This window comes from Salvelinus alpinus, chromosome 35, assembly GCF_045679555.1.
Source record: "Salvelinus alpinus chromosome 35, SLU_Salpinus.1, whole genome shotgun sequence".
Lineage (NCBI taxonomy): Eukaryota > Metazoa > Chordata > Actinopteri > Salmoniformes > Salmonidae > Salvelinus > Salvelinus alpinus.
The window spans coordinates 23,527,928-23,541,874 of NC_092120.1; the positions used below are offsets into that span (position 1 = coordinate 23,527,928).

At 44.0% G+C, this 13,947-nt stretch overlaps 1 protein-coding gene across 11 annotated transcripts in view; it reads left to right on the forward strand.

Moving 5' to 3' along the window:
• Positions 1-13,947, forward strand: part of LOC139563915 (polycomb protein SCMH1-like) — a 40,421-nt gene that overhangs the window by 21,600 nt on the left and 4,874 nt on the right. For 10 of the 11 annotated variants that reach the window (XM_071382927.1, XM_071382936.1, XM_071382938.1 and 7 more), the window contains 5 exons: positions 11,993-12,228; positions 12,489-12,665; positions 12,810-12,936; positions 13,203-13,403; positions 13,703-13,870. In XM_071382927.1, coding sequence (XP_071239028.1) covers positions 11,993-12,228; positions 12,489-12,665; positions 12,810-12,936; positions 13,203-13,403; positions 13,703-13,870 — 909 coding nt within the window. The remainder of the gene's footprint in view (positions 1-11,992; positions 12,229-12,488; positions 12,666-12,809; positions 12,937-13,202; positions 13,404-13,702; positions 13,871-13,947) is intronic. The other variant, XM_071382935.1, reaches the window with a different exon arrangement.

Consider the following 13,947-nt stretch of genomic DNA (forward strand, 5'->3'; position numbering starts at 1 on the left):
CTGCCATATGAGTTATGTTATACTCACAGACATCACTCAAACAGTTTTAGAAACTTCAGAGTGTTTTCTATCCAATATGAATAATAATATGCATATATTAGCAACTGGGACTGAGGAGCAGGCAGTTTACTATGGGCACCTCTGGGCACCTTTCATCCAAGCTACTCAATACTGCCCCTGCAGCCATAAGAAGTTAAGTGTGCCTTGAATTCTAAATAAATCACAGACAGTATCACAGCACCCCCACACCATCACACCTCCTCCTCAATGCTTCACGGTGGGAACTACACATGTGGAGATCATCCGTTCACCTACCCTGCGTCTCACAAAGACACGGCGGTTGGAACCAAAAATCTCAAATTTGCTCGTGTTTTTTGGCGCCCTTTAGTAGTGGTTTCTTTGCAGCAGTTCGACCATGAAGGCCTGATTCACGCAGTCTCGTCTGAACAGATGTTGAGATGTGTCTGTTACTTGAGCTCTGTGATACATTTATTTGGGCTGCAATTTCTGAGGCTGGTAACTCTAATGAACTTATCCTCTGCAGCAGAACAAACCCTGCGATCTGAGGATTAGAAAAAGAAAGTAATTTGAGGGGTGTCTGACTGCACTGAGCTCCTTCACAATGTTGAGTCCATGGCAGGTGTGGCGATAGTGAGCTCTTTAGTGTTTAGGAGGTAAAATAGCTATGTTTGACATTGTGTATCTTTATGTATTGTTAGTTGTGTGTTATGAGTATGTGTGTGTTTGTATGTACGTATTTTGTTTTTTAACACGATCTCTCTTGCTGCTTTATGTAAAGTGCCTATCATAAGTATTCACCCTCCTTGTATTTCTTCACATTAAAGTGGGATTAAAATGGTTTTAATTGTCATTATTTGTCAACAAAATACTTTGTCAAAGTTGAAGAAAATTCCCCAAAATGTATGAAACATAAAACACTAATGTATCTTGATTAGGGGGTATTCACTGCATTGCAGTTGCCATACTAGGCGGTGATACAGCCCGACAGAATGCTCTCAATGGTGCATCTGATTGACCAAAATTATTATTTTTGTTTGTTATTAAATTGAGTATATTATGGATTATAAAGGGAAAGCCAGCCGTGTCACACGGACACCAATGCCTTGCTCCCGGACAAGCTAAACACCTTCACGTTTAAGCGTGTTAACATGTGCAGACCAGTGCATGTGTGGACAAGAGGAATACCTATGTAAGAATGTTGTTCATCAACTACAGCTCAGCCTTCAACACCATAGTCCCCTCCAAGTTCATCACTAAGCTCAGGGGCCCTGGGTCTGAACCCCGCCCTGTGTAACTGGGTCCTGGACTTCCTGACGAGCCAACCCCAGGTGGTAGAGGTAGGCAACAACACCTCTGCTACACTGATCCTCAACACAGGTGCCCCACAAGGGTGCGTTTTTAGTCCCCACCGATACTCCCTGTTCACCCATGACTGAGTGGCCACGCATGTCTCCAACTCAATCATCAAGTTTGAAGACGACACAGCAATAGTAGGCCTGATTTCCAACAACAACGAGACAGCCTACAGTGAGGAGGTGAGGACCTTGGCGGAGTGGTGCCTGGAAAATAACCTCTCCATCCACATCGACGGGGTGAAAACCATCTGGTTCCTTGGTGTGCACATCACTGACAGCATAAAATGGTCCATCCAAACAGACAGTGTGTTGAAGAAGGTGCAACAGCACATCTTCAACCTCAGGAGACTGAAGAAATTTGGCCTGGTCCCTCAAACCCTTACAAACCTCTACAGATGCACCTCTGAGAGCATCCTGTCGGGCTGTATCACCGCCTGGTACAGCAATTGCACTGTCTGCAACTGCATGGCTGTCCAGAGGGTGGTGCGGTCAGTCCAAGGCATCACTGGGGACACACTGACATCTACAGCACCTGGTGTCACAGGAAGGCCAAGAAGATCATCAAAGACCTCAGCCACCCAAGCCACGGCCTGTTCACCCTGCTACCATCTAGAAGGCAGAGACCGTACAGGTGCATCAAAGCTGGGACCGAGAGACTGAAAAACAGCTTCTATCTCCATGCCATCAGACTATTGAATAGTCAGCACTAGCCGGCCTCCACCCATTACCCTGCCCTGAACTTAGTCACTGTTACTAGCTGGCTACCACCCGGTACTCTACCCTGCACCTTAAAGACTGCTGCCCTATGTATATAGTCAATGAACACTGATCACTTTTTTAAAATAATGCTTACATACTGTTTTACCAACTTCATAAGTACACTCAGTGGACAGTTCATTAGGTACACCACCCTGTTCATGAAAATGGTTCGCTCCTACAGACAGTGAGTCACGTGGCCATGGCTTGCTATATACTGTAAAGCAGACATGCATTGAGGCATTCAGTTACTGTTAGACTGAACGTTAGTATGTTCAAAACGAGTGACCTAAGCAACTTTGAGCGTAGTGTGATTGACGGTGCCAGGCGCACCGGTTCCAGTATCTCGGAAATGTCCGGTCTCCTGGGCTTTTCACGCACGACAGGGCAGGGTTTCCCAAACTCTGGGCTCGGGACCCCAAGCGGTGCACGTTTAGTTTTTTGCCCTAGCACTACACCGCTGACTCAAATATTCAACTAATCATCAAAATTGGATCATTTTAATCGGCTGTGTAGTGTTTAGCAAAAACCAAAACGTGAACCCCATGGGGTCCGAGTTTGAGAAACACTTGTCTAGGGTTTACCGAGAATGGTGCAACAAACAAAAAACATCCAGTCAGCGGCAGTTCTGTTGGCAAAAAAACTGCTCATTGATGAGAGGTCGAAGGAAAATGGCAAAAATCCTGCAGGCTAACAGTCGGGCCAAAAACAGGCAAATAACAGCGCAGTACAACAGTTGTTTTCGGAATGGCGTCTCGGAATGCACAACTCGTCGGCCCTTGTCACGGATGGGCTATTGCAGCAGACGACCACACCGGGTTCCACTCCTATCGCCTAAAAACAAGAAGAAGCGGCTCCAGTGGGCACGCGATCACCAACACTGGACAATTGAGTGGAAAAACATTGCCTGGTCTGACGAGTCCCGGTTCCTGTTGAGTCATACTGATGGCAGAGTCAGGATTTGGCGTAAGCAGCATGAGTCCATGGTTCCGTCATGCCTGGTGTCAACAGCACAGGCTGGTGGTGTAATGGTGTGGGGAATGTATTCCTGGCACACGTATGATTCCTTGATACCAATTGAGCAATGTTTCCATGCCTCAAAGAATTCAGACTGGTACTAGATGGGTGTACCTAAGAAACTGGCCACTGAGTGAATATTCTGTATTCTAGTCAAGGCTCATACTCAGTGTATATATTTATATTCCGGACTCTGACATTGCTCGGTCTGATATTTCTCAATTCCTTTCTTTTTATTTTTGGAATTTGTGTGTATTGTTAGGTATTACTGCACTGTTGGAGCTAGAAACATAAGTACTTTTCCACACCTGCGATAACGTCTGCAAAATATGTGTACGTGTCCAATAACATTTGATTTGGATAGCATAATTGCAGCTGCTTTCACGGATTCCCACCCGATGTACACGCCACCTGGGACATCATATTCACAAAGCTGTAAGAAAAGCTGAAAAGCTGTAAGAATTGTTTACGCAGCATGCCTGCCATTCGAAAAAGTAAATATTGTGGTTACCGACTGGGCTCCTTTTATGGTGGGCAGACACATCCTGGTCAGCAGGTTGAAGGAAATCGCCCCCCAAACATCAGTGTGCTGTGTGCCAGACTAAATGTTGAGCTTAAAGATGTAATGGATAACGTAATGTGCATAATCAACTTTGTCAGGGAGACATCAAATTGTATTGGTCAGCAGATGTTAATGCGAGTGTAGCGAAATGCTTGTGCTTCTAGTTCCGACAGTGCAGTAATATCTAACAGGTAATCTAACAATTCCACAACAACTACCTAATACACACAAATCTAAGTAAAAGGATAGAGTAAGAATATATACATATAAATATATGGATGAACGAGCGGCATAGGCAAGATGCAATAGATGGTATAAAATACAGTATATACATATGAGATGAGTAATGCAAGATATGTAAACATCGTTATTAAAGTGGCATTATTAAAGTGACTAGTGATCCATTTATTAGTGTCCATTTATTAGTCTTTCTGGATGGTAGCGGGGTGAACAGGCAGTGGCTCGGGTGGCTGTTGTCCCTGATGATCTGTTTGGCTTTCCTATGACATCGGGTGCTGTATGTGCCTTGGAGGGCAGGTAGTTTTCCCCCGGTGATGTGTTGTGCAGACCACACCACCCTCTGGAGAGCCTTGCGGTTGTGGGCGGTGCAGTTGCCGTACCAGGCGGTGATACAGCCCGACAGAATGCCCTCAATTATGCATCTGTAAAAGTTTGTGAGGGTTTTAGGTGACAAGCCAAATTTCTTTAGCCTCCTGAGGTTGAAGAGGTGCTGTTGCCTTCTTCACCATATTGTCTGTGTGGGTGGACCATTTCAGTTTGTCTGTGATGTGTACGCCAAAGAACTTCAGACTTTCCACCTTTTCAACTGCGGGCCCGTCGATGTGAATAGGGGGGATGCTCCCTCTGCTGTTTCCTGAAGTCCACGATCATCTCCTTTGTTTTGTTGACGTTGAGTGTGAGGTTGTTTTCCTTACACCACATTCCGAGTGCCCTCACCTCCTCCCTGTAGGCTGTCTTGTCGTTGTTGGTAATCAAGCCGACTACTTTTGTGTCGTCTGCAAACTTGATGATTGAGTTGGAGGAGTGCGTCGCCACACAGTCGCGGGTGAACAGTGAGTACAGGAGGGGGCTGAGCACGCACCCTTGTGGGGCCCCAGTGTTGAGGATCAGAGGTTGTTTCTTACCTTCAACACCTGGGGCGGCCCGTCAGGAAGTCCAGGACCCAATTGCACAGGGCGGGGTTGAGACCCAGGGCCTCAAGCTTAATGATGAGCTTGGAGGGTACTATGGTGTTGAATGCTAAGCTGTAGTCAATGAACAGCATTCTTATATAGCTATTCCTTTTGTCCAAATGGGGTAGGGCAGTGTGATGGCGATTGCATCGTCTGGATCTATTGGGGCGGTATGCAAATTGAAGTCTAGGGTGTCAGGTCGGGTGGAGGTGATATGATCCTTGACTAGTCTCTCAAAGCACTTCATGATGACAGAAGTGAGTGCTACGGTGCGATAGTCATTTAGTTCAGTTACCTTTGCCTTCTTGGGTACAGGAACAATGGTGGCCATCTTAAAGCATGTGTGGACAGCAGACTGGGATAGGGAGCGATTGAATATGTCTGTAAACACGCGTGCAAGCTGGTCTGCGCATGCTCTGAGGACGCGGCTAGGGATGCTGTCTGGGCCAGCAGCCTTGCGAGGGTTAACACATTTAAATGTCTTACTCACGTCGGCCACGGAGAAGGAGAGGAGGGGCCCGCAGTCCTTGGTAGCGGGCTGCATCGGTGGCACTGTATTATCCTCAAAGCGGGCAAAGAAGGTGTTTTGTTTGTCTGGAAGTAAGCATCCAACACCGTCTTTTCCGCAAGCTTGTGACAGAATCGCTGGCTGAGTAAAGGAAAAGCGCTGGAGCGGTTCTGTGAGCTGCATGACCAGGTTGTCGATTTTCTCAGAAAAAGCTAAATATGTGCAGCAGCTGACCACCTTCACATTCTGGAAAAAAATTATCCTCTGTTCTTTTTTGGGCTGATCTGTTCTGTCACTTTAAACGGGTTAAAGCTGCAGTTACGAGGAAGATGGAAAACAGTCGTGGACATGGTGGAAAAACTTGAGGTCTTTACTAGGAAGCTTGAGTAGATCGATTTGGACTTTTCATCTGGAAGGCTGCGCTTACGCACGTTGAAGAATCAGGAGTACCGAGTCCCTGAGTGCGTTTTGGTTGGCAAGCTCAGAGGAGTACAGCACAATAAATAAACTTGCATTTTATGTGCTAACAATGTTTGGATCAACTTACACTTGTGAGTCCTTCTATGAACGCAATCTAGACTCACGACAGAAACCGGCTTTCACACAAGTCAATCGAGGACTGCCTGCGCATCAAAATCACATTAATCTCACATTCATTCACATTCATTCATCAACAAGATCGTGTCCGAGGAGAAATGCAACTTTTCCCATTGAGTAAGTAACTTAGTAGCCTATATGACTCAGCAAATACTAAATACTTAGGCTATTTAGGTCTCATACTGACAGTATTTTCTGTTCTGTCATTACAGGAGCAGGCTATCCCGAGACTCCTGATAGACATTCAGACACAGACATTTGGAGACATCACCTTTTTTTTTCTTTACATGATTGTTTTATGTAGGATGCTACATTTTTGTAAAGTTGCCATTGTAAGCAGGCCTAATTGGAAAAACTCCCACTTCAATTTTCTTCTGAAAGATGCAGTTAAGCCATAGTCTACCTCAGCCAAGTTATTTTATGTAAGGCTCGGAAGAAATAGGCTGCAATTAAACCCTCTTGTTTATAAAGTCAAATTAAATTGAAGATTATCTATTCCTGTGAGCCACTTGCAGAACAAGTTAGCTAGGCTATAATTTCAACACCAGGCGCTGTTCACCTCCTATTGATTGCGCTGCGGTCGCAGCTTTACGCTTCAGCACCACAAAATTGTCCGCTGCCTGCTTTATCAGTCGACTGTCTTTTCTCATGAATGTTAAAATGTAACTTTTGCATTATTTAGGTGGGGTAACTTCCTTCTTTTTGCATTGGGGGTCTGATGGGGGTGTGTGGGGTAAGGTGGAGGTGATATTATCCTTAACTAGCCTCTCAAAGCACTTCATGATGACGTAAGTGCTACTGAGCGATAGTCATTCAGTTCAGTTACCTTCACTTTCTTGGGAACAGGAACAATGGTGGACATCTTGAAGCAAGTGTGGGCAACAGACTGGGATAGGGAGAGATTGAATATGTCTGTAAACACTCCAGCCAGCTGGTCTGCACATGTTCTGGGTGTATTGATACACCATCCAAAGCCTATTTAATAACTTCACCATGCTCAAAGGGATATTCAGACTTTGCTTTGTAAAAAAGTGGTCCCTAGTCTTTTGGTTGAATCTATGCTTAGAATTCACTACTCAACGGCGGGACCTTAAAGATAATTGAGTGTGTGAGGTACATTCACTATATATACAAAAGTATGTGGACACCCCTTCAAATTAGGGGATTCGGCTATTTCAGCCACACCCGTTGTTGCCAGATTTATAATATCGAGCACACAGCCATGTAATCTCCATACACAAACATTGGCAGTAGAATGGCCTTACTGAAGAGCTCAGTTACTTTCAACGTGGCACCGGCATAGGATGCCACATTTCCAACAAGTCAGTACGTCAAATTTCTACCCTGCTAGAGCTGCCCCGGTCAACTGTAAGTGCTGTTATTGTGAAGTGGAAATGTCTAGGAGCAACAACGGCTCAGCCACGAAGTGGTAGGCCACACAAGCTCACAGAACAGGACTGCCGAGTACTGAAGCGCATAGCACGTAAAAACCGTCTGTCCTCGGTGGCAACACTCACTACCGAGTTCCAAAAGTGCCTCTGTTCGTCGGGAGCTTCATGAAATGGGTTTCCATGGCAGAGCAGCCGTACACAAGCCTAAGATCACCATGCGCAATGCCAAGCGTCCTGCTGGAGAGGTGTAAGCTCGCCGCCATTGGACTCTGGAGCAGTGGAAACGGATTCTCTGGAGTAATGAATCACGCTTCACCATCTGGCAGTCCGAAGGATGAATCTGGGTTTGGCGGATGCCAGGAGAACGCTACCTGCCCCAATTTATAGTGCCAACTGTAAAGTTTGGTGGAGGAGGAATAATGGTCTGGGGCTGTTTTTCAAAGGTTCGAGATAGACCCCTTAGTTCCAGTGAAGGGAAATCTTCACGCTACAGCATACAATGACATTCTAGACAATTCTGTGCTTCCAACTTTGTGTCAACAGTTTGGGGAATACCCTTTCCTGTTTCAGCATGACAATGCCACCATGCACAAAGCGAGGTCCATACACTTGGTTTGTCGATCGGTGTGGAAGAACTTGACTGCCTGCACAGAGCTCTGACCTCAACCCCATCAAACACCTTTGGGATGAATTCGAGCGCCGAATCGCCCAACATCAGTGCCCGACCTCACTAATGCTCTTGTGGCTTAATGGAAGCAAGTCCCCGCAGCAATATACCAAGATCTAGTGGAAAGCCTTTGGAAGAAAAGTGGAAGCTGTTATAGCAACTCCATATTAATGCCCATGATTTTCGAATGAGATGTTCGACGAGTTTGTGTCCACATACTATTGGTTATGTAGTGTACATGGTGTAGTCATTCAAAAAATCATGTTACCCCCTATTATTGCACAAAGAATGAGTCTGCGCAACCTATTATGTGATTTGTTAAGCACATTTTTACTCCTGAACATATTTAGGCTTGCCATAACAAATTAATGCTTGTATAACCAAGATGTTTTTGTAATTATTTTTCATTCATTTGTAAACATTTATAGAATTTTTTTTTCACTTTGACATTAATGAGTATTTTGTGTAGATCGTGACAAAAGAAATCCATTTTAATCCCACTTTGTAACGCAACAAAATGTGAAGAAAATCCAAGTAGGGGTGAATACTTATGAAAGGCACTGTATCTGATACTGATGTGTACATGAGTATAATTGTAACCTGCAGACGTTTTCGGTGCGTGCCATTTATGGGTGTGTGTATTTTACAAACCTGGGTTCAAATACCATTTCAAATGTCTCAATTACTTTCACATACATTCGATGTACCTCTGGTCTCTTGGCAGCCCCCACCAGCCCAGTCCAAGCTCTTCTCTGTCCTTGCACCACAATGGTGGAACCAGCTTCCCCCTGAACCTAGAACAGCATTGTATTTTCTTCCGTAAACATGTGAAACCCTACCTCTTCAAAGAGTATCTGCTAAATGACTCAAATGTAAGTGAATTAAGTATTCTAATATATTATATTTGAAAAGACAAGTTGAATATTTTAATGTATTTGGAAATACTCTTGGAAAGTATTTGAAAATACACTCCCATGCTTTTAACCCAGGTATTTGAAAATAGTGTTTGAAATAAGTATTTGGAAATACTATCAATTACAATTTGGTAGAGTATTTTTTTTTTGTGCAAATAACCGTTCAAATACTCAAATAAAAGTACTTGTTTTAAGCTGTGTATTTGAAAATACTCAAATACACAGAAAAGGTATTTTAAATAACAGATAGTCAAATACACATGTATTTGAACCCAAGTCTGGTATATTGCCCCACAGGCCAAGTCATGTGTTAGTGCGAGTGTCCGCATTCATGTGTAACTTTGCACGCTGCACATATTGTCATCGTCGTTGCTTCGTACACTTTAGGCAGTGTGTGATTTAGACTTGGCCTGGCCCCTAAGAACGGAAGGGTGTGTACTACAAGGAGCCTCTCTGTTGTGCAAGGTCTGTATTTGTTTGTCTCGCCCTTTTATTGTGTGTGTGTGAACTGAGTTGTTTGCTTTGTATCACTCATTGCAAGTTGGGCCATTGATATCTATATTTATTGGCATGGGAAACGTACTGTATGTTTACATTGCCAATGCAAGTGAATAGATAATAAACAAAAGTAAAATAAACAATCAGATAAGAACAGTAAATATTAAACACACAAAAGTTTCAAAAGAGTAGAGACATTTAAAATGTTATATTATGGCTATGTACAGAGTTGTAACAATGTTCAAAAGGGAACATAGATCAACAGAAATATGGGTTATATTTACATTGGTGTTTTGTGTTTTACTGGTTGCCCTTTTTCTTGTGGCAACAGGTCACACATCTTGCTGCTGTGATGGCACACTGGTATTTCACTTAATAGATATGGGAGTTTATAAATATTTAATAGATATGGGAGTTTATAAATATTTAATAGATATGGGAGTTCATAAATACGTAATAGATATGGGAGTTTATAAATATGTAATAGATATGGGAGTTTATAAATATGTAATAGATATGGGAGTTTATAAATATTTAATAGATATGGGAGTTTATAAATATGTAATAGATATGGGAGTTTATAAATATGTAATAGATATGGGAGTTTATAAATATGTAATAGATATGGGAGTTTATAAATATGTAATAGATATGGGAGTTTATAAATATGTAATAGATATGGGAGTTTATAAATATGTAATAGATATGGGAGTTTATAAAAAACGTATAAAAACGTTTTTTTATAAACGTTTTTTTTTTTAATGTATACAAATGTGATTTGTTTTTTAGTTCTTCAGAGGTCTGTGTAATCTGAGGGAAATATGTGTCTTTAATATGATCATACATTTGGCAGGAGGCTGGGAAGTGCAGCTCGGTTTCCACCTCATTTTGTGGGCAGTGTGAACATAGCCTTTCTTCTCTCGAGGGCCAGGTCTGCCTACGGTAGCCTCTCAATAGCAAGGCTATGCTCACTGAGTCTGTACATAGTCAAAGCTTTCCTTAATTTTGGGTCAGTCTCAGTGGTCAGGTATTCTGGGCCAAATAGCATTGTAGTTTGCTCAGTTTTTTGGTAAATTCTTTCCAATGTGTCAAGTAATTATCTTTTTGTTTTCTCATGATTTGGTTGGGTCTAACTGTGTTGCTGTCCAGGGGCTCTGTGTGTGAACATAGCCCCAGGACCAGCTTGCTGAGTGGACTCTTCTCTAGGTTCATCTCTCTCTAGGTGATGGTTTTGTTATGGAAGGTTTGAAAATCGTGACTGGGGATATTGATACGCCATCCAAAGTGTAATTAATAACTTCACCATGCTCAAAGGAATATTTAAAAAATAATAATAATAATGTTTTACCCATCTACCAATAGGTGCCCTTTGAGGCATTGGAAAATCTCAGTGGTCTTTATAGTTGAATCTTCGTTTTGAAATTCACTGCTCGACTGAGGGACCGTACAATTATCTGTATGTGTGGGGCACAGAGATGATATCGTCTATTAAAATCATGTTACACTATTATTGCACACATGCAACTTATTATGTGACTTGTTAAGGACATTTTTCCTCCTGAACTGATTTAGGCTTGCCATAACAAAGGGGTTGAATACTTACTGACTCAAGACATTTCAGCTTTTCATTTTTGTAATAATTAGTACAAATTTAGCAAAACATAATTCCACTTTGACATTATGGGGTATTGTGTGTGGGCCAGTGACAGAACATCTAAATGTAATCCATTTTAAATTCAGGCTGTAACACAACAGCGTTTGGAATATGTCATGAGGTGTGAATACTTTCTGAAGGCACTGTATAACTGCTTCAAAATTTTTAGCCAGATTCTAATTGGTATGTTGAATTTTGTGTCTTTTTGATTGCGTAGAAGGCCCTTCTTGCCTCTCAGATTGTTCACAGCTTTATGGAAGTTGCCTGTGGTGCTGATGTTTAAGCCAAGACAGGAATAGTTTGTTGTGTGCTCTCGGGCAACGGTGTCTAGATGGAATTTGTATTTGTGGTCCTGGCAACACTCTTTCTCTGTCTGTCTCTCATCCTTCTCTATGAAGGCAGGGCAGTAAGAGTGCATAACACTCTTTGTTCCGCAGCTGAACGCAAACTGGGTCACCATGGCCTTCCTTAACACAAAAGCTGTCTAGGTCTATGTGCACTTGTGTGTGTGTGGCCGGGTCTACCACTCCTGCTGTGTTGTGTTGTTAGAGGAATTATTGCCTATCACTTGATCACTGGCTGTTTATGTCATTGAGTCTGTCATGATTTTGATTAAGTCGCTGCTCTTTCCTGGTCGGTTATGTGTTACTTTGATGCTACTTCCTGAATCTGACATTCATTGTTTCCTGTCAGGCTGCATTTTAATGAATGAAGGAAATAATGAATGACATATAACTTCAATGAATATATTGATCTCTAGGCTAGAGGATAAATTGCATTTGTTTGATTCCTTAACATCCTATTTGAACCTTATTTTTTTTTACACTTCCCCTATCGCTCTTTCTGTCTCTGGGGACAGCAGTGCTACCCAAGACCCTCGGTTGCCTTTCAGACGGTAGCGAGGGAACAGCCATGCACCCCATGCCAGGACAGCCGCCTGGCCAACGGGGACGCAAGCCAGGCCGCAGAAAAGCCAAGCTGACAGGGCCCTGGGGCCAGAAGGGGGCCGGAGTAGGAACACAGGCCCCCCTGCCCGGAAAGGGACTGGAGCATATCAAGGTCCCCAAGAAGAGAGGCCCCAAACCGGGGAGTAAGGTACAGAACAAGGACCCGGGTTGGGGAGTGATGGTTGGGAAGGGTGGATGGAGTAGGGTTGGATGTTTAATCCTGTGTCGCAGCACCCAAACACTATTTTCTAATAATGACCTTATTGGTCAAAAGTTGAACTAAAGTCAAGAATTTGCTTATATTCTAATTCCACTGCTACTGAGAAAAGTCATGTTTGCCCTCTAATTGACATCTAGAGGGGTTGACCTAAGCCTAACATTGTCCTCTCGCTCCTCCTCTGTGTTTAGATGGGCTGGGCGAAGAGAGCAGGCTGGCTGGAGGGTGTCATGGCAGGCCCAGGGCGACCCATGTCCCGGCCCAGAGGGAGGCTGCCAGCCAACTGGGCCCAGAGGATGGCCCTGCAGGAGGGTCAAGTGGAGTCCATCAAGATCCCCAAAAAGAGAGGGCCCAAGCCCGGCAGCAAGGTAACCACACACACACACACAATTTTATTTGTTTAGGTACAATGTAACTAATCCAGCACCTGGGACAAGTGTTTTTTTATTTTTATGGATGAGCGCATACCACCCCACTAAACGTTGTGTATATGTGTGTGTCTGTGTGAACAGAGAAAACCGCGGGTGGTGCCCAACCCCGTGCCCGTTTCCCCCAACAGCAGTATGCCAGAGCCAGACACCAGCACGGTGCCCCTGGACAACGCCACAATCCCCAGCGCGGCCTTGCATGCTGCAACAGGTACACGCACACAAAGTAGTACTTCATCACTACAATTAACACTCGTATGGATTTCTGTGGAGCGCAATGCAACTTTTATTATGAATACTTGTAATGCCTTCGGTCATCCTTGTGAGTCAATCATTGATGAAAATGTAATATTGTTAAATATGTTTGGAGCATTAAGTCAAATCTGCCTTTTTCAGCCAGAGTGGTATACACGCTGAATGTTAGATGCCTCTGTGTTTGTGTGCGTGACTGCCTGCATCTACCTACGTGTCCCACAGTGTGTGTATACCTGAACAAGTATGGGAAGGTGGGACCCCACTTGGACGGGCGGCGGGTGCAGCAGCTGCCCGACCACTTTGGTCCTGGCCGGGCTTCCTCGGTGCTACAGCAGTGTGTCCAGGCCTGTGTGGACTGTGCCCACAACCAGAGCTCTGTCTTCTCCTGCCTCAAGCCAGGTCACGGAGGAGAGGTCATATCAGGTAAGGACAGGTACCTGCTTTCTGTATGGGCTATGCTCTCTATAAGCTTTATTAGAAGTTTAGTTCTAGAGATAATCAAAGAGTCTTTGCATTTCCTTAAGAAATATGATTTTTCTTTCATTTATTTCAAGCCTCCCTGTGCACTACATCAGGACCAGTTGTTAAAACAGACTGGTAGATCCTTTTTTTCCTGTAATTGATCAAACCAAAGCTCTATATCTCCTATTCACTTGGCGTTGCTGCTAAATGTGAGGAATTGGCTGTCTGAGCCGAACCCTTGCCCTCTGTGTCCCATGCAGCCCACTTTGACCAGCAGCACCATACCCTCACCCTGCCCACGTTCAACAGCGTCACGTACGTCCTGCGCTTCCTGGCGAAACTCTGTCACAACCTCTACTGTGACCCTCTGTTTGGCAGCCAGCCCGTCCCCCGAGGGGGCCTGCATTACGACAGCCACGCCTACCCGGGTCAGCACACACACTGTACTGGGGCATAACCTTGACTTTACTGTTGGTTCAGGACAGAAAAGGGTTGCCTGTTTCTT